Source organism: Mercenaria mercenaria, chromosome 13 (genome assembly GCF_021730395.1).
Source record: "Mercenaria mercenaria strain notata chromosome 13, MADL_Memer_1, whole genome shotgun sequence".
Lineage (NCBI taxonomy): Eukaryota > Metazoa > Mollusca > Bivalvia > Venerida > Veneridae > Mercenaria > Mercenaria mercenaria.
Window position 1 is genome coordinate 23558017 of NC_069373.1, and position 26322 is coordinate 23584338.

The window sequence follows — 26322 nt, forward strand, 5'->3', positions numbered from 1 at the left end:
ATTTTTTTTTTCTTTTTGGTTAAATTTCTTCCCTTTGTTGTTCTTGTCCTTTGGACTATTTTTTCTGAGGACCTTCTTGTCCTCAAGTGCAATGATAACAGGTGAGCGATATAGGGCCATCATGGCCCTCTTGTTTACTACTTACATTTAAGACAAGATTTGAAGAAAAAAGAAATCCAATTTTACGTTATTCTCTAAACGTCCAAAAAACAGCAGACGACGGAGAACAAATTTCCAAAGGAAGATGGCATGTCCGAGACCGCTAGATTGCTCAATAGCGTAACCACTAAGCCAGAATCAGACGACAAACATTAATTCCGTAGTAAATGGCTGTCGGACTTTCCATGGTTAGGTTTCAATAACGATAAAAATATTATGACTTGTAATTATGTTTTAAGAATGGCGAAAGTAATACTTTGAACTACATGTAAGAAAAGTGTTAAAAATACAGCCTTTCATTTAAAGTAAATCAAGTTTTTCTTTCATGGCTCCTGTTTTTTTCAAATGGCCCAAACTTTTTGCCTCCATAGGGCCCTTTGACCCCACTTAAAAAAATTCTGGAATGAACACTGTTGCTGAAAGAATTCTAAAAGCATCTCATCTAATCCTTCCTCAGCAAGATTGTCCAACGCTTTTGGAAGAAGTTGACTCATTTCTTTGTGTATTTCTGACTGCTCATCTTCTGTATTATCATGTTCACACAAAATTTCAAGGCCTTGGTCAAGTGTCTCTTTTTTAGATGGTTTATAAGTTATAATCCTGTTCAAAATCACCATAAAAAGAAAGCAAATAACTTTATAGATTTGTAGAAAACAGTCTAATGAACACATTCCCCCGTTAGTCTGACTTGAATGGCCAAATATTGTTGAGATACAAATGGAAATAAAATCATAAAATATTTAATGACCCGCGGGTTCCTAATTAACCCGCCAGGCTTCGCCGATTTCCCTAAATCGATAAAGACAGTAGCACATGACGGAAATTTAAATACGTCGAAAACAACAATGGCTGATTGGCCGTGATAGGATTTTGTGTAAAGACGACAGATAAATGTAGAAATTTACAAATATTTTGCTTTTCACTGCCATTTCTACAAAAAATACATTTATGTTATCAAATTACCCCTGTGTTCAATAAAAGTAAAGGCAGTTTACCAGAAAATGAAATGCAATACGAATGTGCTAGACATGTTGTTGTTGTGTTTTTTAAAATAGATTTAGCGTGGCTCTTTGTACAGTCCCGTACGAACAATCAGTTCATCTACATCTGCATAATAGTCCCCACAGTCAATAACTGACGATACTTGGAGGCGACTGTCTGGTCGACACTTTGATGATTAAGCTGCTATTGAAAACACAAATAAGTGTGCAATATTAAAATCAGGACTGCTATATTACAAGTTAAAGGTTAAAAGATGATTAAAACATATATTTCAGGTTAGAACATCAGTAATCTAGGCTACTCCTGAACTTGTTAAGAGTAGCACTGGATTTTACATGATGTGGTAGGTTGTTCCAGAGTATAATTGTTCTAGGAAAAAATGAGTTCATGTGATAATGTGTGCCAGAGGAGGTAATATGAAAGTTAAGGTCCCTAGATTCTAGTAGGTACTGATGATCTACAAAAACAATGGAATAATAGATTTTATATAAAATAATTAGGGATGTGAAATTTCTCCTTGTTTCTAACGTTTGCCATTTAAGTACAGTTAACATTTCTGTGATGCTTGATCTACAGTCATAGTTGATTAGAACATATCTGGCTGCATTCCTCTGTACTCTTTCAGTTTCATATGTTAAATTTTTTTGCCATGGATGCCAAACAGTTGAGCAATATTCCAATTATGGGTGAACATAATTTATGTTTTATACGGAGTTTCTTAAATTTTTATATTTAACATTTGTTTGAACATTTCTTTTCATGTATTTTAGGGTCTTGTTTGCCTTGTTTGATGCATTTTGTAAGTGATTTCCAGCTGAAGTCCTCACTGATGGTTCAACTAAATATTTAGCATTTTTAGCTCACCTGAGCAATGCTCAGGTGAGTTTTTGTGATCACTCAATGTCCGGCGTCTGTTTGTCAACATTTAGCTTGTGTATGCGATAGAGGCTGTATTTTTCAACTGATCTTCATGAAATTTTGTCAGAATGATCACCTTGATGAAATCTAGACCAAGTTCGAAAATGGGTCATCTGGGTTCAAAAACTAGGTCACTAGGTCAAATCAAAGAAAAACCTTGTGTATGCGATAGAGGCTGTATTTTTCAATTGATCTTCATGAATTTTGGTCAGAATGATTACCTTGATGAAATCTAGGCCGAGTTCGAAAATGGTTTATCTGGGGTCAAAAACTAGGTCACTAGGTCAAATTAAAGAAAAAACTTGTGTATGCAATAGAGGCTGTATTTTTCAACTGATCTTAATGAAATTTTGTCAGAATGATTACCTTGATGAAATCTAGGCCAAGTTTGAAAACGGTTTATCTGGGTTCAAAAACTAGGTCACTAGGTCAAATCAAAGAAAAACCTTGTGTATGCGATAGAGGCTGTATTTTTTTATTGATCTTCATGAAATTTAGTCAGAATGATTGCCTTGATGAAATCTAGGTCGAGTTTGAATATGGTTTATCTGGGGTCAAAAACTAGGCCACTAGGTCAAATCAAAGAAAAACCTTGTGTATGCGATAGAGGCTGTATTTTTCAATTGATCTTCATGAAATTTGATCAGAATGATTGCCTTGATGAAATCTAGGTCGAGTTTGAATATGGGTCATCTGGGGTCAAAAAGTAGGTCACTAAGTCAAATCAAAGAAAAACCTTGTGTATGCGATAAAGGCTGTATTTTTCAGTTGATCTTCATGAAATTTGGCCAGAATGATAGCCTTGATAAAATCTAGGTCAAGTTCAAATATGGGTCATCTGTGGTCAAAAACTAGGTGGCTAGGACAAATCAAAGAAGAATGTTTTGTATGCGATAGAGGCTGTATTTTTTCAATTGAGGTTCATGAAATTTAGTCAGAATGATTACCTTTATAAAATCTAGGTCAGTATTGAATATTGGTCATCTTGGGTCAAAAACTAGGTCAAATAAGAAAAAACCTTGTGTATGCAATAGGGACTGCATTTTGCACCTGATCTTGATGAAATTAAGCCAGAATGGTTGCCTTGATGAAATCAAGGTCATGTTTGAATATGGGTAATCTTGGGTCAAAAACTAGGTCACTAGGTCAAGTCATTTAAAAACATTGCCTATGCAACAGGACTGCATTTTACACCTGATCACCATGAAATTTGATCAGAATGTTTGTCTAGATTAAATCTAGGTCAAGTTTGAATATGGGTCATCTGGGGTCAAAAACTAGGTCACCAGGTCAAATCAAAGAAAAACCTTTTGTATGCAATAGGGGCTGCATTTTACACTGGATATTCATAAAGTTTAGTCAGAATGGCTGCCTTGATGAAATCTAGGTTACGTGTGGCCAAAAAACTAGGTCATTAGGTCAAATCAAAGAAAATACTTGTTTGAGACCACATTTTTGGTCATGAAATCACTAGGTCAAACATGTTTACACTGTTACGGTGTGTTTCTCAGGTGAGCGACCTAGGGCCATCTTGGCCCTCTTGTTGTTATTCTCATCGCTACTCGTCCGTGCGAATGGAAGCAAAGTTTTGCCTTCCAAAAGCTTCAGTTTCTTCTTTGGTGGCATTTTGACACTTCGCAAAAACGTGTGACTTTTGCCTTGTAATCATTATCACCGGACAACATGAAATTCAAGTGCCTAACTTCATATGATCAGCAAGAAATGGCAAGTCTGCACTGCAGCAAAAAGTCAAACGGCCGTGCAGATGCGATTTTTAATCACATTTGAGCAAAATTTTTGCGATTTTCATCAAAAAAACTGCAAGAATATCGTGGAATCACGGCCAAAAGTGATCCCTGCTTAAAGATATGTAACCCTTGGGGTACCCCTGACACCACAGATAATATATCTGATTGGTGACCTTTTGTGTTCATTTTTTAAGGAACAATTTAATCCACATGGATGTTTTTCTGTCTATACTTAATTAAAATAGCTTGAAGACCAAAAGATTGTGATTGACTTTGTCAAACACTTTGCTAAAATCCGTTACTATAAGGTCTGCCTATTTATCAGCTTCAAGGTTATCAAAAATTTCTTGACTAAAAGCAATTAACTGAGATTCACAACTGTCAGTTTCTTTGCCATGTCGGAAGGAATTAAGATCATTTTATTATCTAGATGATTCATAATATTTGATACTAAAACATGCTCTGCCCCATGTGGTTCTGGGACGATCTGTGTATGAAAAGAATTGGAACCACTGCCTTACCCTTGCATGATCGTAAGAGGTGACTAATAGGGTCTTAACACTTGGTTTTGCAGTAACTCTGTGATTCCAGCAGGTATGCAAATTTTGATTCCATACCTCATGTTTTTATTTCGATGTAAATGAGATGTGGAACCAAAATTTGTAGTCCTGTTTGGTGCCATATAACCTATACTGTGTGTGCACCGTAAAACCCAAATAAATAAAATAAATAAAACATGCTCCATAGGCCTGTAATTACTGGCTTTGCTTCATGGGCCCTTTTTGTATACAGGGGCAATGGTAGCCGTCCTCCAGTCTTGTGGAACACGGCCAGTACCAAGTGAAGACATGTAAATTTTAGTGCCATTTTATAGAAGAGCAGTATTTAAGCTGTGGGCGGGCATAGGTGTTGTAAGCTGTTTCTTTTACTTTCCTGTTGTTTGTTTTGACATTCTTTCTGATGAATCTAGTGGTTAAGGTCGCTGACTTCAAATCACTTGCCCCTCATCGATGTGGGTTCGAGCCTCACTCAGGGGCGTTGAATTCTTCATGTGAGGAAGCCATCCAGCTGGCTTACGGAAGGTCGGTGGTTCTACCCAGGTGCCCGCTCGTGATGAAATAATGCACAGAGGGGCACCTGGGGTCTTCCTCCACCATTAAAGCTGGAAAGTCGCCATATGACCTATCATGTGTCGGTGCGATGTTAAATCCAACAACAAAAAAAAAAAAATTCTGATGAATCTAAGTGAATTATTTGCTTTTGTGATGATGTTATCAATATGTTTTGACCAACAGAATCTTTACTTAGTGTGAAGCCCAGGTATTTAGCAGCGTCTCTAGTTTTTAGTGCTATATTATGGTGTGTATAATTGTAGATGATAGGTTTTTTTTTCGAGTAATCCTCAATACCGCACACTTATCCGGATTGAACTCCATACATAAGATATACTGTAATGATATATGAATAGTGAATATGGCTCTCTGGCATGAATAATGAAGTAAGATAATACATAAGATACAGATATAGATAGTTAGACAGACATACAGACAGACACTCCCTGAATATTGTCAATAATTAGTTCCAGTCTTATCAACCGGAATATGAAGGAAAAAGTAAGCATATTTCATGATATTCAAACCATGATGTGAACTTCTACAGATGACATTTTTATTATAAATTTACACTTACAATCATTGTTTTATTGCATATATAGCATACAGTGACAACAATATTGCACATAGACATAAAATTAGCCTTTTTCTATATTCCAAATCACTTCCTGTTTATGTGCGACTGAAAAGTAAAGAAATTGGTTGAAAATATATCAGTTGAATGACTTCAGTACAATGTGATACAACTGCTTTATGAATAGCTACCTGCGGGTTATTTCACTATTCATATGGGACCGTACAATTAGCCACTTCCTTTAGCGTAGCTTCTGACTCCTTACGGAAATGTTATGGACGTATTCGAATGATGGCGGTTGTGTCACTGAAATCGAAAGTTAACATTTTTATATCCGTCTCCATCGGCGGAATCTATCAATTTACAAGTAAATTTATCCAGCCAATGTCTTTGTTAACAGAAGCTTTATGCGTTGCTGTAGAAAAATGACCTTCCTATTACATTCGCTATGGAATCTAATCTGACCAGGATTATAACTTCAGTTTTTTTCATTAAATCAATATTCAGCTTTACCATGGAAAATGACACTGAAACAAAACAGTAAGGTTAATGTTTTTCACATTGTTTTATGCTATTGTATTTTATTAGGCTTGCATGTTGTTAATACAGATGATCACATGCCAAGGCACAGACATTATTATAAATACTGTACAATGTGAACGATATCCATACATAAAACGTGTGTACGATATCCAGTTTGCAAGATTTCTCATTAAAGAACTATTGTTTCATCCAGTCTTGTAGGATAAATTAAATCATGTGCTATGATATTTCTGCTATAGATTTCTACTGACTTTTGTTGATCTTGAAAAAAACTGATCGTTTTGGAAGAAAGTGTGTAAGTTATCTACACAGTTTTTCCATGAAAAAGCAGTTGGGCGAAGTGTTTGAGAAAAGTACAGAGAACTGACGGCAGACGCTTTATGCCGAAGAAAGCACGCATTTTGCTGTCTTCGGCGCTCTTTATCTTATAAACATCCGTCAAGTAATATGGCAAAAATATTACCTGAATTGAGATGTTTTCTTGCGTGTTTGATATCCAAGTCACGTGGGTTGGCCACCCTGTTTCTTGGATGGTCCTCTACCAAAGTTGTTCAAATAGTTCCATTGCACGTAGGGGCCACCAGAGCTGAAATAAGTTTTAAAAAACTCCACCCCCTTACTTGATTGTACTCTTAACCCTTTACCACACAGAACAGAAGCCAAAGTAACCTCTTTTACAGAACACTGATAAGTGATAATCAGTAATCAATTTGATAATCAATAATCGGTATATGGCTGATAAGCGTGACTGTCTTATCTGAACAGAGGTGTTGGCATTATTTTGTGATTACACACACTTATGTTAAAAATGTCATTATTTTAATATTTTCTGTAAGTTTGACATTATTTTTGTCAATACAAAGTTTATAGCAATTTAAATTCTCTTTCCTATGATACAAAATTTATTGTAGTTTCTCTTCGAGTTTCGAAGATATAAAGTGTTAAAGTAAGGGAAATATATTTTTAGGCATAAAATTCTGTTTTGGATTACTTTCACATTGAAATGCATATTCAATTTCATTTTGATGTTTGAAAGTTTGATTTATAGTTAACAGACTCATCTTCCGACTCGGAATCGGTAAGTATTTATATAAAAAAACAACCATCAAACTGAATAACACTACATAAATAACGGATCGTGAAATTTCTGAAAGTGCAAAAAGATCGCTGACATCGAGACTCGTAACCGACTACAGTATTCTTGTGCTAAAAATTTAAATATTTTTAGATAATATTACGTAATATTTTGATAATCAAACGTCGGTACATCACGGGTGACTTCAGCTGCAATTAACTCTTGGGGTGTCATAAAATATTTGGAAGCTGCGGTCCTTCTGTTTTGATTAACACTTCCCATTATGTAAGGCCATAAATTCCAAACCATCGTATACACAAATTGTTGTTTAGGGGAAATCCGCATATATCACGCGTGACCTTCATGACCTAACACATTTAAAAATACTTAGATGTTAAATGGTTGTTATTTTTAGAACGAGGAAAGCCCCACGAACCGGCCAGTTGCAAGTAGTTTTCTCAGTAATTTTCCATGACATAGCGTCGTGCACATGTAGTAAAAAAAACCGGTGTCTATTTTTGCAAAGTACTCGATAAATTTAAATAGTAACCACATGATGTTGTACGTAAGTAATGATGACGAAATCCCATATTTTGAGTTAGTAAACATCCGGAATTTGTTTCTTTAGGAAAAGAACGAAAATAAAGCGATTGATTATGAGACACGAGGTAATACGATTCTGTTCGAATGCACGTTAATCGGTATTACAAGTTTCTATCGGGTAATCGATAGACATGGGTCAATACGTTTCTGTTTGGTAATCGATAGATATGGTGAGAAACGTATCGATGTGGGAAAGGGTTAAGGACTTAAGTTCAAAATTTAATGTAATGAAATTATTTGCGTCTTGGTAACATCATTAACTTTTTGCCGTATATATTTCTTTGCCATTCCTCAACACAAACCCATTCGGCGGGGATATCAATTCATCAAATTTGCTTGTTTACATAAACATCTTCTTCTCAAGAAGGTTATTATGGATCTTCGTCAAACTTTGTCTTGCCTGTAGTAGTATCCATGTTTATTCCTGTGTCATGTATGGTCAGTTGTATCAGCTTGGTCCCATTTAGGGATCACCAAAACTTAAAAAGAGAAAAAAAAAAAACTTTAAAAACTTCTCATGAATCTGGATGGATCAAGACAATGGCATGTAGCATCTTTGTATGGTTTTCTCTAAAGTTTGCTTAGATGGTTCTTCTGGATAAAGGCTGCTTGAACTATGAAGAAAGAAAAATTCTATAAATGATTTCTTCTCATAAACTACTTGATTTGTCTTCATCATACTTGGTCTTTAGCATCCTTGTATGGTCCTTTGTCAAATTTTTATGCCCCCCTTCAAAAAAGGAGGGGTATATTGTTTTGCAGATATTGGTCGGTCTGTCGATATGTAGACCAATCCGTTTCCGGATTAAAACTCAAAAACGCTTGGTCTTAGGATCATGAAAGTTGATAGGTAGGTTGTTCATAACCAGCAGATGACCCCTATTGATTTTGAGACCAGTAGATCAATGGTCAAGGTCACAGTGACCCTGAACAGTTTAAAGGTTTCCGGATGATAACTCGAGAATGCTTGGGCCTAGGATCATGAAAGTATATAGGATTGTTGGTCATGGCCAGCAGATGACCCCTATTGATTTTGAGATCAGTAGGTTGAAGTTCAAGGTCACAGTGACCCGGAACAGTTAAAACGGTTTCCAGATGAAAACTGAAGAACGCTTGGGCCTAGGATCATGAAAGTTGACAGAGAGGTTGGTCATGGCTAGCAGATGACCTCTTTTGATTTTGAGGTCAGTAGGTCAAAGTTCAAGGTAACAGTGACCTGGAACAGTTAAACAGTTTACGAATGATAACTCAAGAACCCTTGGGCCTACTAAGGATCATGAAATTTGACAGGGAGGTTGATCATGACCAGCAGATGACCCCTATTGATTTTGAGGTCAGTAGGTCAAAGTTCAAGGTAACAGTGACCCGGAACAATTTAACGGTTTCTGAATGATAACACAAGAACCCTCGGGCCTAGGATCATGAAATTTGACAGGGTGGTTGATCATGACCAGCAAATACCCCCTATTGATTCTGAGGTCAGTATGTCAAAGGTCAAGGTCACAGTGACCCAGAACAGTTAAACGGTTTCCGGACTATAACTCAAGAACACTTGGGCCTAGGATCATGAATATTGATAGGGAGGTTAATCATGACCAGCAGATGCCACCTATTGATTTTGAGGTCAGTAGGTTAAGGTCACAGTGACCAGGAACAGTTAAACCGTTTCCGGACAATAACTTGAGAACGCTTGGGTCTAGGATCTCGAAACTTGATAGGGAGGTTGATTATAATCAGCAGATGACCCCTATTGATTTTGAGGTCAGTAGGTCAAAGGTCAAGGTCACAGTGACCCTGAAGAATTAAATGGTTTCCAGATGATAACTCAAGGACACTTGGGCCTAGGATCATGAAAGTTGATAGAAAGGTTGGTCATGACCAGCAGATGAACTTTATAGATTTTAAGGTCAGTAGGCCAAAGGTCAAGGTCACATTGACCTGGAACAGTTAAACTGTTTCCGGACGATAACTTGGGAACGCTTTGGCCTAGGATCACGAAACTTGATAGGGATGTTGATCATGACCAGCAGATGACCCTATTGATTTTGAGGTCAGTAGGTCAAACCAGAACAGAAGAAATTTTGTGTACAGTGACCAAATAATTTCTGTTCCTTGTGCAAGTACTGAATGCATCAAGGGGGGTATTTTGTGTTCTACGAGCTCTTGTTTCAAATAGTTTCAATTGGTCACTTTTTTAAGCAGCCACAGTAAAAAAAATTTTTTTTTAATTTTTAAGGAATTTTGAACAGATTCAATCAAACTTAATCTGCTGTTATTATGCTTGGTTGCATTTTATGCTTCCAAAGGACCTTACAGCTTTTATTAATGAACTGATGAATGGATGTTCTCTAAACTTAGTCAGAAGCAAGATCTTAAAGGTCACAGTCCTCCCCCTCCTCATGTGAGCAACTTAAGCCCATTTGGACTACTTGGTGATTATGGTGAGCTATTGTGATCACATTGTATCCGTCATATGTCCGTCTTCAAACAACATCTCCTTAATCGCTGGTCTGATTTTGAAATAATTTAGTACAAATGGTCCTTGTTCGACCTTTTACCAAGATTGTTCAGTTTATTTAGATTTATCAAAAAACGTGATCGCAAGGGAGCGTGGTCACTTTTCCTTATATGTATATAGTAGAAACTGAAAATCTTGAGTGAAAGTGCTGGCCTGATCTTAAAATGATTTTACGCATTTGGTTCTTGTGTGACCCTCTACCAAGATTTTCTGATTCATTTAAAAACATGGCCTCCAGAGGGTGTGGTCACTTTCCCTGTATGTATGAAAACTTGTGTGAAACTGCTTGTCCGATTTTAATATAATTTCACACAAACTGTCCTTGTGTGACTGCTACAAAGAATGTTCAAATTATTCTGAATCGTCAAAGAACGTGGCCACCAGAGGGCGTGGTCACTTGTCCCTATATGTATGTAGTTGAAACTTAAAAAATTCTTGTATGAAACTGCTTGCACGAGTTTTAGCTCCCCTGATCACGAAGTGCTCATGGTAAGCTATTGTGATTATGCTATGTCTGTTGTGTGTGTGTGCTCGTGTGTGTTTGTCTGTCCGTCATCAACAATTTCTACTTGCCTACCTAGCGGGGAAAGTATACATTTGTCCGAGCACGCGCCAGGGATAGATATTCCTGTCTTTCCCAAAGGGGTCCGACATGTGTTGGTCACCTTAATATGGCATAATAGATAGTCCTTAGCCACTGGGGGCAAAAACATTGGTCAATAGATATATAACTGTGACCAGGGAAACTGCTCTCTATGGGCCCTTCAACTACCTCACTCTACAAAACCCCCAAAAATTTTAACATGCTTCCTTGCATTCATCGTTTCTCTCTGTGAATTACAGGGCTATGCATTGCCACTCATGAAAACAAACAACTTTAATCCATGCCTTAAACGATGTTCAATTTGTCAAGCTTTGTATGTCACAATAACGAATAAATTTCGATCCATTTACACGCATTCATACACACGGAATTCATCAGTAAAATGAATCTTAAATTCAAATTATCGGCGAGTAATTGCTACAGATCAATAAACAAACATATTTTACTAACACTCACCACTGTTGAAATATTTCTGTTCCACTTAACATAGACAAAAATCAGTTCCAAGTAAATTTCAAAACATTTTCGCCAACATACTCCATTTTCCATGTTGCGTGCTATTGACAGAACCGGTGATGTAACAAATGATTTGATTGGCTAAGCACTTTAAAATCACTTGTTACATCACCCGTTCCAGTCAAATGGCACGCGCCAGTAAAGATGGTGGATGGTGGGGGAAATATTTTTAAAATTTACTTGGAACTGATTTTCGTCTGTGTTAAGTGAAATATAAATATAACATTAGTGGTGTGTGTTAGTAAATGTGTTTGTTTATCGGACTGTAGCATTTTTTTACCGACAATTTGCCTTCAAGAGTCATTTTACTGATGCATTCCGTGTGTACGATACGTGTAAATGGATCAAAATTTATTCGTTATTGTGACATACAAAGTTTGACAAAATGCCATATTAAGGTGACCAACACGTGTCGGACCCCTTTGGTCTTTCCCTAGGGAAAAACCTTGTCTAAAATAGCGTGCACTCTGGTGATGTCACATAGTACTGGCACTTTTATGACGTCGTAAACTATATAAATAATTTCAGGAAATACCGAAATCTATTTGTCATCACAATCTTTTTTGAACATGATAGGCACAGGCCTCCTAGTGAAACCTTTAAAACCTTTAAAAACCTTTAATTTCAGAGCAAACCTTTAAAACCTTTAAATCTTCTGAAAAAACCTTTAAAACGGCCAAATAGCCTGTAATTTTCACTCAAAACCTATATTTTTGTTCAGACTGCTTGCCGTGCCAGTTTAAAGCAAGTAATGGTTATACTTCTGTATTTCTTCCCCCCTTTTAAGTGTTGTTATTAGGATACTGCTTGTGTATCTTTCATCTAGAGTTTTTCAGAATGCTGTTGTGTTCACCAGACCACATACATGTAGTAAATACCTATATATATTATGTGTTTTCAACGAGAATTCCGACAAAAATAGCCTTTATTTACTCTTTATTTTTTAATATTTTACACTAAAAGGCCTTTATTTCCATAGATTGGAGCCTTTATAAAAACCTTTATTTTTGTTCAGGCCTGCTAGGAGGCCTGTAGGCAAGAAAAATGATCCAACATGTCTGCCTGTGTAAGACAGCTATTTTTCATACCCTCGGTACAGCTTGGATAAAAAACCTCACTAACGCTTGGTTTTTCATTCCACACTGTCCCTTGGGTAGGGAAAAACCTGCCTTACACAGGCAGGCATGTAAGATCCTTATAATCTCCTCCAAAACTACAGAATGGATTTTAATGAAACTTTACACAAATGATCTTTGGGTGATCCTCTTTCAAAGTTATTTATATGGTTCTGGTTCACTGAACATATGGGTCACTATGGTTAAAATTAGGTATTCAGCTATCAGACATTAAAAATCCTTTTCTTTAAGAGATAATAGCTACAGCCTTGATAGTTGGCTTGTGATATCAGTTTTTGACTCTACCGTAATTGTTCAAATTATTGTCCCGGGTTTGACTCTCTACCGTATTTGTTGAAATTATTGCCCTAGGTTAAAAATAGGCCATACCCATGTGTGTGACATGTATATAATATAGGCTTATACAAAAGAAACTTTGAATATCTTCTTTTCTGAATCCACAGTAGCTAGAGCCTTGATATTTGTATAATAAAATCTATAAGAAGATCCTTTGGAAGCTTAGAATGCAACCAAGCAAAATAATAGCAGACTGTTTGATTGAGTCTGTTCATGAGAGGTACTGGAAAGTACAACACCTATCACGCCCCCTAGCACCGGTTAAGTGGAATTTTCTTAATAAATATTGAATGCACTCCATGATCCCAAAGGGCCGGAAAGTATAACAACACTAAATCCAAGTACGGGGAGACTTTTTATGGCTACCACATGGCACTAAAAGACTGCTGTTGTGATAGTTTATAAAATCTATAAGAAGATCCTTTGGAAGCATATAAGAATGCAACCAAGGAAAACAATAGTAGACTTGGTTTGATTGAGTCTATTCATTAGCGGAAACCTAACTGTGTACTTGTACCATTAGGTTATACAAAGACACTTGAAGCTTTTTACACCGGTGAGTGTTTTAGGGTCAATGACCCTCTTGTATACTCTAGGTGGGGGAATTTCTTTAAAAGGAGAAGAAATTTACAGGAGGGTTAATCGATTTTTCTTGCCTACCTAGCTTAACGATGCACAATCACGTGACGTGTGACGTTTCAACTGGGGTATCATGCCAAGCAGAATTTGTAAACAAAACGGTGTTTTTGAAGGTAAAGTTTTTAAAGTTATATTTTTGTGAAATGACACATAGCTGGTGCGAGTCCTTATATCAATGTTTACCTTCGGTGATATAACATATGTCCATGTCTGCTTTAGTTTTGCTGGTAACCCCGACAAACCGCAATGCTTCCACAGCAAGCGTATTTTCAAATGGTTTGAAAACCAAACCCAAGCGACTGTTCCTTGATAAACGACCAACTAGTTGTCACCGCTGCATTCTCTTTGATATCTAAGATCATTATGGTAGGATTTTTGCTCAGAAAAGGCGTATTTCTGGATAGATCGCCGAACTCGAAAAATGTCCGTTCTAAAGTCCAAGAGCTCTCACAGAAAGCACTATTTTAAATCGCGATTTTCTGGTTCCTCTCGTTGAATGCAATGCCGCAATTAACACAGGTAACGTTTTTCCCTACCAACGCAATACTTTGTAAAGTTTACTGCAAGTGGATAGTGATATTTTCAAGAAAATGTTGGTAACTCAAAAACATGCTCCCACAGCCAGTTACTTTAGACAAATGCTGTCACATCAAGCATAAATCTTTAGCTGACAATTTCACCACTTTCTACTGTTAATTTTGCCAAGAAGATAAAGCAAAATGATTCTTATGGAATCGTACCACCGATTATTAACTGTATCTCGCACTTGTGTAAGATGTCTATAAAATCCGTGGAGACCGATTGATTCTTCCATTTTCCCGCCATATATCCAACTTGCACGTGGCATTTATAATGCATTGATCAAGAACTCATGAATATTCCATAGGTTTCCGTTATTAATTTTCGATGTGTGAACCTAAATAACAATAATCATTGAAATAAATACATTTATTAATTAACATCATAATTAATGTCACATGTATTGATCCATCTCGTTGTTATTAGATCGAGTCCTCTGTGTTACCATATCATTTTGTTTTTATATGTTAACTTAACAGGCACGCTTATCATGATTATCATTTACTTCAATATGATGGCTGTTTCGCATACGCACCAAAACTGAACATGGAAAAGAAATAGAATGCAATGCAGCTAACGAGAGTTCCAGAAATGGAAACGAAGCTGAAACAAAAACGTGCTTGAATTGGGAACAAATTCTCTGTATAAACATCCCTTTTTCCTAAATCTAGTCGAATTTTTCTTTGCTCATACACAAATACAATGTAGTAAAACAATTGCACAGAATTGTCGTGATTCGCAATGTGCCCATTTTATTATCCGGCAGCGACATAGTGCCTTTGTATGTTTGAATACCATTGCAGTAACATAAATACCATCGCCATCCATAGACAGGAATTTCTATTTATTTGTGAAAGCACTTGCCTCTTCCGAAACGTTTTTATAAGAAAATATATAAAGTCGCTAGGAAACCCGGTATCATAATGATCCCCGACAGTCCTCGTTTATAAAACAGCTAACTTACTGACTGCAGTTTTTACACTCTTTTTTTCTGTGCAAAGATGTGAAACTGCTAGCCCAACATGTATTAAAGCTGTTGAACACGTGTTTTGTCTGTCTTTTTTTCTGTCGAACTGTTTGGTTAGATTGGCAGAATCAATAAGGATTAATAAGGCTATGTATCAGCGCAATGTTACACTCTAAAATTCAAGAATATCATTTTTCTCTCAAATATTTATGTGAAGAAAACATTATATTTCCATGATTGATTCATTTGCGAGGTGAATTTACCCTTTGTTAGTTTCAAATCATATTTCGTCGCCTGATTAAAGCTAATGATAGGTAGCCCTGCAACTTTTTTTTACTTTAAACTATTATTTCATCAACTGCATTCCCTTAATGGGGCCCCATAGAGTATAGGTGCAGCAAGTGGTCTAGGCTTATCAGAATGAAGCTGTGGCTTGGGTGAATCAGTCAAGAATAGAGAGAAAGATGATATTATAAGATTTATACAGTTAAATTGGTGCATAAAAAAGGAATACATAATTTTAAATAAGGATATTTCATACAATACTGAATTGGCAGACTTGTGAGGTAAGTTTTGAGATTTACATAATAAAAAACTATATTTCCAGCAAAGGAATTTTATTGATTGTTTTATTTCATAGATAGTATGGCTCTGATTTGCTCATAATTATGCCACTGTCAAACATATCAAGGACAGGCAAATTTTAAGTGCAGTTACAGTTAATTTCAATTGCAAAACACACCCATGACAGCTAACTTTCAGCCGAGGTGTTCGTTATTTCATGAAATGATCCCAGTTAACTGACAGCTGAGGATCAAGATATCAAAAAAATGATCGCAGCTAACTTTCAGCTGAGGTAATACTTATGTAATTCCTACATGATTTCAGCTAATTTTAGCTGTAATTTTCAACTGCAAAACACCCATGACAGCTAATTTTCAGTTGAGGTGTTATTTAATTCATAAATGCTCCCAGCTAACTTTCAGCTGAGGAGTTATCATAAATGATCCCAGCTTACTTTCAGCTGAGAAGTTATTATAAATGATACCTGCTAGCTTTCAACTGTTATTTTTGACTGCAAAACACTCCATGACAGCTAATTTTCAGCCGAGGTGTTATTTAATTCATAAATGATCCCAGCTAACCTTCAGCTTAGGAGTTATCATAAATGATCCCAGCTGATTTTCAGCTGGGGCAGTATGTAATTTGTAAATTATGCCAAGCTTACTTTCAGCTGAGGTGTTTTAACTGAAAATTGAAAATTTTTGTTTGAAACAGTCAAGATTATTTTGGAATTTGTTTCATTTTTCTTAAGCAGTGAAGAAAATGCTAGTGTTTCCCACGATACACTAACCAAGCAATTTCAGCATGAAATGTATACATATTAAATCCTGGACAGTCCTGGAGAGTGTTTATTTATCTGACATAAACATTAAACATGGTAAGCACTTGGGTAAACATTTCATTTGCCCTGTTTATCTTGAGCCAATTAGGCACTGTATGTGGTAAACATCTCCACTTGTATATCCCATTCAATTTTACAGATAAATAATATCAAGTGCTATGGACACTGCAAGCTCCCAGGACCAAAATGGACCAGATGTCCAGATGCAAAAAGGCACCAGTGGAAGCATATAGATAAGATAATGGAAACTATGAAACGGCAAATGGAAGCATTTGAACAATCGAACAAAATATTAAAACTTTGGCTGAGGCAGTGTCAGTTATGAGAAAGGACATTAATTTTGTGAGTTGAAGAAAAGAAAAACCGAAGATGAACAGCCCTCACAATCGAAAAAGTCACGAACAGAGGAGAAAGACAATATGTCAGAAAATGAGTTATGTAGTCAGGGTGACAATTCTGATGATGAAGTCGATTTTGAAAGCTATTTGACAGAACAGACGCAGCAGGAGGGGGATGACCCCTCATTTATACCAGAACTTGAGGAGTTTTTTGCAGAACAAACCAACACTGGGGAAGGAGTGGATGAGCAGCTAGCCGACTAAGCGAATAAGGGCCTTAGAGGAAAAGGAAAGAAGGATGCTGAAAAACTGAAAGAATTTAGAGATAAGCATAAGCCGCCACAAAATGTTGAAAATCTTCAAATCCCTGCCATTGAGGAGGCGATTTGGAGGCAGTTAAAACCGCACATAAAGACAACAGACTTTCTCCTACAGAAAGTTCAAAGCAATTACGCGCTAGCTCTGACCCCACTAATGAGAGCTCTAGAAGTAATAAAGAAGAAACAAACATATGAAGATGTTTCAAAACAGGTACTGGATGCGTTCAAGATTGTGTGTCTGTTGTTCCGCACTACCAGCAATGCCAGGACTGAACGCATCAGAAAAGAGTTGAACCCCCAGTATAGAGGAATTTGCGATAATGAGGCCTCCACCACAAAGCTGTTTGGAGATAACATACAGGATGTTATTAAAAAAGCTGACAGCCAGAAAGTAACCTTTGTGCAATCAAAACCAATGTCTTCTTTTTTATCGAAAAGGGGGGGCACACAACAACAGCAACCACGTCACATTGTTGGGAGCTCATACAGAACAAACAATGTTCAGCAGAAATCTGCCCCCCAGAACAATTTTCGGTTCTTCAAACAACAACAACAAGGGCAAGGGAAACCCAAGAAAAGCACAAAGATGTACAGGAAGTAGCAACAGTAAGTGAATTAATAAACATAGAAAGACAACTGAGTCTTATTAACACACCAGATAACTTTATTGCTGGAAAGACAACGCAATTTAGGGACAACTGGCTTGATATCACTAATGACAAATGGATAATTGAGACAATTAGTGGATATAAGGTTGAACTTATTTGTGAACCTAAAACAGCAGTTTATACCTAAGCCAATTTTATTTTCAAGTTCAGAGCAAGAAAAGATTCATTTAGAGATACAGAGATTTCTATCGTGTAAGATTATAGAACCTGTTGAAGGGTTAAATGAGGCCGATGAGTATGTTTCAAACATCTTTATGAGGCCTAAAAAAGATGGCAGAGTTAGAATTATTCTTAACCTGAAATCCTTCAATGATAAGTACATGCCATTTATTCATTTTAAGATGGAAACTTTACAAAATGCTATCAATAACATGAGACAAAACTGTTTCTTTGGCTCCGTTGACATATCTGAGGCATTTTACTCTATTCCTATAGATAAAGCAGACAGGAAATACTTCCGCTTCTGGCACAATGGCACAAAATATCAGTTTAAGTCCTTGGTTATGGGTTTAACTACAGCACCTCGGGTATTTACTAAAGTCTTGAAACCAGTCTTTGCGAAACTAAGATCCCTTGGGCATGTAAGCACTGCCTATATAGATGACTCTTGCCTTCAAGGTCAAATGTTTGAGTCATGTTTACGCAATATAACAGACACAGTTCATCTTATGGATTCACTAGGTCTCACTGTTAATACCAAAAAATATGTTCTGATCCCATGTCAGAAAATAGTTTTTCTAGGGTTTGTATTGTGCTCAATAACTGTGATAGTTAGGCTAACTCCGGAAAGAGCCCATGAGATCATTGGATTATGTACAACTATTTTAAGTAAAAAAAGAACAGAAATTCGAAAATTTGCTAGGCTAATAGGTAAACTTGTAGCTGCAGAGCCTGGAGTAGAATATGCTCCACTTTATTACAAGCCTCTGGAAAAGGTCAAAGAGTGTGAGCTTAGGAAGCACAAGGGCAATTACAATAGCTTTATGTATATCCCTTTTGTAATACGTCCAGTGTTGCAGTGGTGGATTCAAAATCTAGAGGGGGCCTACAAATCAATATCCCATGGACCTCCAGCTGTAAGCATATATTCAGATGCATCTAACTCAGGCTGGGGGTCATACAATAAAACAAACGGGGCATGAACAGGAGGGGTCTGGTCCACAAAAGAGCAAAGTCTTCATATAAATGTATTAGAATTGAAAGCCTGCCAGTTAGCCCTAATGTCCTTTTGCAAGGATGCAAGAAACTTACATGTCAGAATCTATATGGACAACACAACTGGTTGTGCGTATATTAATAAGCTTGGGGGCAAAAAACCAGATCTAGATGAGCTGGCTCGGGAAATATGGTTCTGGAGTATAAATAGAAACTTACATCTGTCTGCGGCACATATTCCTGGCTTAGATAACAAGGAAGCCGATGAGGAATCACGGTCATTCAATGAAGATACTGAGTGGTCATTATGCCCTAAGTTATTTGAAACTATCAGACAGTTGTATGAGGGCATGTCAACAGATCTGTTCGCTTCAAGGCTTGATAACAAATTAAAACAATTTGTCTCTCGCAGACCTGAACCTGAGGCTTTTGCTGTAGATGCCTTTTCATAAACTTGGTCAAATGATTTTTACTATATTTTTCCACCTTTCAGCCTTCTAGCAAGAGTACTACAGAAAGTCGAGGAGGATCACACAGAGGCTGTGTTAATTGCGCCACTTTGGCCAACACAAAGCTGGTGGCCAAGCCTACTTCAGCTGATTTGCGGAAATTGTTATCTCATCCCGGACCCCCAGAAAATTCTATATCTTCCTCATCGTCCAGAAAGAAGGCATCCACTAAAAAAGATGTCTCTAGGGCTTTTTCGTATATCCGGACAGCCCTTGAGCAAAAAGGTGTCCCTGAGGGAGCTCAAGACCTTATACTCCACTCATGGCGAGACGGAACTAAAAAGCAATACAATGTTTACATTGAAAAGTGGCTCAGATTCCGTGGGAGTAAATTTAACCCCATTAACCCTTCTTTGAATCTAGTTCTTGCATTTCTGTGGAAATTATTCAATGATGGCCTCCAGTATAGATCTCTGGGTGTTGCCAGATCAGGTCTGAATTCCTTTTTATCAATCTGTGGAGGCACAGAAATTTCACAGTCAGCTGAAGTTATTCGCCTAATGAAAGGGGCATTTAATAAACGGCCACCTTTCCCAAGATACACACGTGTGGGATGTTGAAACTGTATTAAAATATTTAAAGACGCTGTCAAACTCAAATACAACGCTGTTACTTTTGTCAGCCAAATTATGCATGCTATTTTTGCTATTATCTGCACAGAGGTGCCAAACAATACATTTATTAGATATTGATGACATTCAATTCTGTAATGGAAGTGTAAAAATTTCACCAAGAAAACTGTTGAAACAATCACGTCCTGGATTTCAACCACAATTAATAACATTAAAAGAATACTCTCAGGATTGCAATGTTTGTATTGTCAAAACACTGCAGACATATTTAGATAGAACTGAACCTCTTCGGACAAGTCAGAGGCTCCTGATAAGTACTATCAGTCCCCATAATCCTGTTTCAAAAAGCACTGTCTCCAGATGGGTCAAACTTGTGCTTGTTAAAGCTGGGATAGGAGGCAATTTTGGTGCTCACAGTACTAGAGCAGCCTCAACTTCAAAAGCTAAGATGACTGGTATTCCATTAGATGTCATTATAAAAACTGCTGGTTGGTCAAATGCTAAAACATTTGCTCAGTTTTACAATAAGCCAATCAAAACAGACACTCCAGGCATACAGGATGCAGTCCTTGGAGAATTATGCTGAAAATACAGGAAATAATGTACTAGATTGTCATTGCATTTAGCATAGATTTTAGTTTTATATGTACTTTAAATAATTAGCTTACTAATGAGACATAAAAATTATTCTGGAATAAATGTTGTTTTTTCATTTAGTTTAAAACAAATGAATTCCCATTATAAAGATATCAGAAAATCTCGAAAATCTCTATGGGGCCCCATTAAGGGAATTCAGTTGATGAAATGAATAAATTGAACGAGACTTACCTTAGTAAGGTGAAGTTTAGTTGTTATTTCATCAACTGTATTCTCCTTAAGGGGTCACATACCCTCCCTCCCATCCCAAAATTTCTGATTCTTCATAACAAGGTCACCATGCACATCCTCTATAATTTGGATGACAGCATGGTGACCTCATCTCTAAAGACTGATAAGCCTAGACCACTTGCTGCACCTATACTCTATGTGACCCCTTAAGGAGAATGCAGTTGATGAAATAACAACTAAACTTCACCTTACTAAGGTAAGTCTCGTTCAATTTATTCATTGACAAAGCCAGCTATTTTACGCTGTAGTTCCGAAGTATTACCCATCTTATTAATTTCGGTTATACGTTAAGTAGTATGTGGCCAAAATGATCACAACGTCTTAATTTAGTATTTTAGCCATTTAATAAAAAACATGTTTTCGATTAAAACATGTACCCCATGATATCATTATTCTAAACACTCATGACTAATTTTTGATAAATCATGTCCAATGAAATGACAAACCTTGTCGGCGTCGGGACATGATACATACAGTCGAGACTGCCTTAACGACCCCCTGAATTTAGCGACTCCCTGTCATATGCGACCCTATTTTATGCTCCGGACGCAATTTACTATTAAAAGAGTCTGAATTAAGCAACCCCCTGCCTTACGCGACAAGCGACTGTGAAATCAAGCTCCCGAATCGATATTTAGACCGTTTTCAGCGACTTTGAGACGCTCCCTGGCAAGATTTTACACGATAAGAGTTACAGTTCTTTATCTCGCGTGAAGTTGTTTGAGACGAGAACTTATTTGTTTACAAAAAATGGCTGATGAAAAACATAAAAAAGAACTGTTTTGACATTAGAACAGCGTGTTAAGGCACTTGAATTGCTCGATTAGGGAAAATCAGCGTATAAAGTCGCTGAAGAATTCGGAGTCGGTGCATAAATTAACTTTATTCCGGGTGAAACAAAAATATGGCGGTATTTAACAGGAAACGACGAAGTAAACACAGATTTAATATGCAGTCAATAATCGAATAAATGTCAATGAACAATTAGTACACAAAATTATAAATATAAACCTCAGTGTTTAAATAGTTCAAATGGAACATTTATATTTTACTGCTCTCCTTTATTTTCTTGCCAGATCATGAGCTTAAATTTGTTTTATCAACATCATACGAATGATGCAAACTATTTGAAATTTATATTTTATCAATATGCAATTAAAGAAATAGTATTTAATCATTTTCCATTCCTACCTTAAAAGAGGCCAATATATAAGTATCCGATATTCATGTACTTTAATTGGAAAAATATATGAAACCAGCGTCATCCTGTTAAGTGAGACTGTTTTAAGAGACTCCCTGTCATATGTGACCTTTTTCGCTGCTTCCCAAAGTCGGTCTCTTAAAACAGTCTCGACTGTATATGCTTTAAAATAATGCTGTTGGCTCAACAGGTCTTTTCTAAAACCGTATTTTTGTAGAAATTGTACTAGATCGATATCAATCTTCTATACAGTTTTAAGTTGTAAAGAGCCAGCCTAGACGAATCAAAACATGACTAAAATATGCTTAAATATCGGGCAATCTTATGCATAAAGAATTTCCAAATGGATCGGGAAGTAGACGATCATTTTGGTGGGAAAACAGCAAGTGCCTTCCATGATGGTCCTTTTTGTTGACCGCATATTAACAGCAAATTTAGTATTTGTGTTATATCTTTTGATTATTCAAGTGTTGTCTCGATTCAACTAAATTCATTTGAAATCCAATTGCATGGGAAAGGACTATATGTCAAATAAGAATCATTTTGCTTTATCTTCTTCGCAAAATTAACAGTAGAAAGTGGTTAAACTGGTAGCTAAAGATTTTTGCTTGATGTGACAGCATTGGTATAAAGTAACTGGCTTTGAGAGCATGTTTTAAGTTACCCACATTTTCTTGAAAAAATTGTTACGCATCAAATTTTGTTGTTGGTATATGCGTTACGCTTAAAAAGATGTGTTGGTATTTCTGAAAGGATGGTTATTCTTTCGGCCTGTACTGTATAGTACTCATGGCCGTTAGGTATAGGCTCCTTGCCAACAAGAGTTTCTTTCTTTTCTTTCTCCACCTCATGGCTAAGGCTGCAGGGATACTAAGATCTCACTACAGTAAAAAGAATAAAAATCTTGTCAGCTCCCAATAACATTTATTTTTCTATGAAGCCAGAGTTTTTGGCTTTCTCGGGGTAGCTGATGTGCTTATAAAGGATTTGGAAATGGTTGTTTTCTTCGAAATTATCCAGTTAAAAATCTTATTACAAATTCAACTGACCAATGAAAAATGCGTACATTAAAATCGGTTCGTCTTGGACCCTAAAACAGGATTTGGCAAGTAAGCAAATTAACTGCCATAAAACTGCCCGTAATACAGAAAAATGGTGTCTAAGTAAATCTTTGATGACACAATCTAATCCCTATTTACTGATTAAAAGTCATGTAACTGGTGTGCTAAATGTAAAAATGTGTTTGATTTAAGTCATGTAACTAGTATGCTAATTGTAAAATGTGTTTGACATCTCAGTTAGATATTTCTGTTCAAAGGTCCTTATGCGTAATCGCAGGTAATGTATCATTAAAGTGATATGGCGCTAGACATCTTCAGAAAAGAGATTTCCAATTTGCAAATACCGTTATTCAATTATCTATCTATCTTTTATTTGTTTAGATCTACCTTAACATGTTATGTCTAGACATGTCGAACTGCTTAGACTCCCAAATACATACAATTATTAGAAATCAAAATTAAAAGAATTTCATAAAATATAACAACAATTTACATCTGAATACGTATAGTTATTAAAATCAAAATTATTAAAGAATTTCATAGAAGTATACCAAAAATTTACAGCAGAACACCAAAAATTTACAGCAGAACACTATCACTATCCACGTGCAGTAAACTTTACAAAGTATTGCGTTGGTAGGGAAAAAGTTACCTGCGTTAATTGCGGCATTGCATTCAACGAAAGGAACGAGAAAATCGCGATTTGAAATAGTGCTTTCTGTGAGAGCTTTTGGACTTTAGAACGGACATTTTTCGAGTTCGGCGATCTGTTCGGAAATACACCATTTTCTGAGCGAAAATTCTACCAAAATGATCTTAGATATCAAAGAGAATGCAGCAGTGACAACTAGTTGGTCCTATATCAAGGAACAGTTGCTTGGGTTTGGTTTTCAAACCATTTGAAAATACGCTTGCTGTGGAAGCATTGCAGTTTGTCCGGGTTACCCGCAAAACTATAGCAGACACGGACATATATTATATCACCGGAGGTACGCATTGATATAAGGACTTGCACCAGCTATGTGTCATTTCACAAAAATATAACTTTAAAAACTTTACCTTCAAAAACACCGTTGTGTTTACAAATTCTGCTTGGCGTGATACCCCAGTTGAAACGTCACAAGTCATGTGATTGTGCACCGTGTAGCTTGGAAAGCCAAGAATATTCTTGTAGTAGAACGACCATGTTTCAATTTACAATTTACATCTTAAAATGTTGCAATGATATTTATTGTAGGCAAGAGAAAACTTCTTACATGTCTGCCTGAGTAAGACAGGTGTTTTCCCAACCCTATGGGCAGCCTGGATTTAAATGTCCCTCAAGGTCAGTTTTCCATTTTAGCCCTCATGATCTTACACAGACAGAATATTCTTGTAGTAGAACGACCATGTTTCAGTTTACAATACGTCTTAAAATGTTGCAATGATATTTATTGTAGGCAAGAGAAATGTTCTAACATGTCTGCCTGAGTAAAACGGGTGTTTTCCCAACCCTATTGGCGGCCTGGATTTAAATATCCTTCAAGGTCAGTTTTCCATTTTAGCCCTCGTGATCTTACACAGACTGGCATGTATGGTCGTGATAAAGCACAGAAGAACTAAAATGTCTGCTTTAGATTGATTAAATAGCTTGTTCAATTAATGTTTTTACAGTAAATCAAAAGGCAGATGGCTAGCAGCTAGTGATTCCATGGTAAGTTTACTTACTTTTAGCTCACCTGAATCTTTCACTCAGTTTTGGAGATGATCTTTAGCTTACCTGAACCAAAGGTTCAAGATGAGCTATCGTGAGGGGCTGTATCCATCAAATATCATCAGTGGTCTGGCATTAGCTTTTTTTATTTTTAGCTCGACTATACAGAGTATATGGAGAGTTATCCTACTCGGCCCAGTGTTGGCATCTTCCTGCATCCACACCTTGGTTAAAGTTTTGATGCACTTCCTCTTTTTTCTCCTTATCTCTGTAATTACTGGATGGTTTTGCTTCAATTCCTCATCATCACCCACATCATCTGGCATAAGGGCCATAACTCTCACACCAATATTTTATTAATTATTCCACCTTTTTACATAGAATTTCAGGTTAAAGTGTTGGTGCACTTTCACGCTATCCCAATTATTACTATATGGGTTTGATTCAAACTTAAAATATTTGTTCCACATCATCACCCACATGATATGACAAAAGGTTCATAACTCTGGCACCAATATTTCATGAATTATGCCCTCTTTTTACATAAAATTCCAGGTTAAAGTTTTGATGCACTTTCACTCTATCTGTTATTACCAAAGGGATTTGATTCAAACTTAAAATAGTTGTAGCACCTCATCACCCACATCATTATGACACAAAGACCATAACCCTGGCACCAATATTTCTTAAATTATGCCCCCTTTTTACTTAGAATTTCAGGTTAATGTTAGTACACTTTCACTCTATCTGTGTTATTACTTGATGAATTTGATTCAAACTTAAAATAGTTCTTCCACATCGTCGTCCTCATCATGACACAAGGTCCATAATTCTGGCACAAATATTTAGTGACTTATTACCCTTTATTACTTAGAATTTCAGTTTAATTTTGATACTTTTTCACTGTATCTCTGTTGTTACTAAATGGATTTTAAATAAACTTTAAACGGCAGGTCCACATGGTCACCAAAATCATATGACACAATGTTCATGATGCTGGCACCAAAATGCTATGAATTATGCCCCCTTTTACTAGAATTTCAGGTTCCTTGTTGTGATACACTACTACTCTCACTTGTTTTGATTCAAACTTCAAATAGTTGCTCCTCATTACACTACAGTGAGAGCTCCAGCTTCCTGATGTGCCCAATTTCACTCTCCAGCTTCGAAATAGTCGAGCGTGCTGTCTCCTGTGACAGCTCTTGTTAAACGACTTCTTCTTGTGACCAGCTTAATGGATTCACTTGGTCTCTTGCATCCTCTCTCAGTTTTGTTCAAATGGTTCCACTTGACTGATAATAGGGGCCACTGGAACTAACAATAAAAAAACTAGAGTTGCTTTTGAGAAAAGCGCATGTCTCCCACAACTGCCTAATCATCTAAATAGCAAGTCAGTCTTTATATACTGTTTACTCACTACAAATATACCTTTGAAGAGTAAAAAGGCTGATTTTGGGTAATTCAAGGGCCATAATTCTGGAGT

The 26322-nt window shown here is 36.6% G+C and overlaps 1 protein-coding gene and 1 long non-coding RNA gene across 10 annotated transcripts in view; one reads left to right on the top strand and one right to left on the bottom strand.

Annotated features, from left to right (window-relative positions):
* Positions 1-26322, top strand: part of LOC123529339 (bromodomain-containing protein DDB_G0280777-like) — a 272760-nt gene that overhangs the window by 166747 nt on the left and 79691 nt on the right. For 5 of the 9 annotated variants that reach the window (XM_045309646.2, XM_053521334.1, XM_045309645.2 and 2 more), the window contains one exon: positions 24800-24839. The exons of 3 other annotated variants lie outside the window; for them this stretch is intronic. In XM_045309646.2, coding sequence (XP_045165581.2) covers positions 24800-24839 — 40 coding nt within the window. Of the gene's footprint in view, positions 1-24383; positions 24471-24799; positions 24840-26322 lie in introns of those variants that run through there. One more of the 9 variants, XR_008366693.1, reaches the window with a different exon arrangement.
* LOC128547850 (uncharacterized) overlaps positions 24857-26322 on the bottom strand; it is a 40375-nt gene continuing 38909 nt past the window's right edge. Inside the window, exon 3 of the long non-coding RNA XR_008366695.1 lies at positions 24857-26153. This is a non-coding gene — a long non-coding RNA (uncharacterized LOC128547850). The remainder of the gene's footprint in view (positions 26154-26322) is intronic.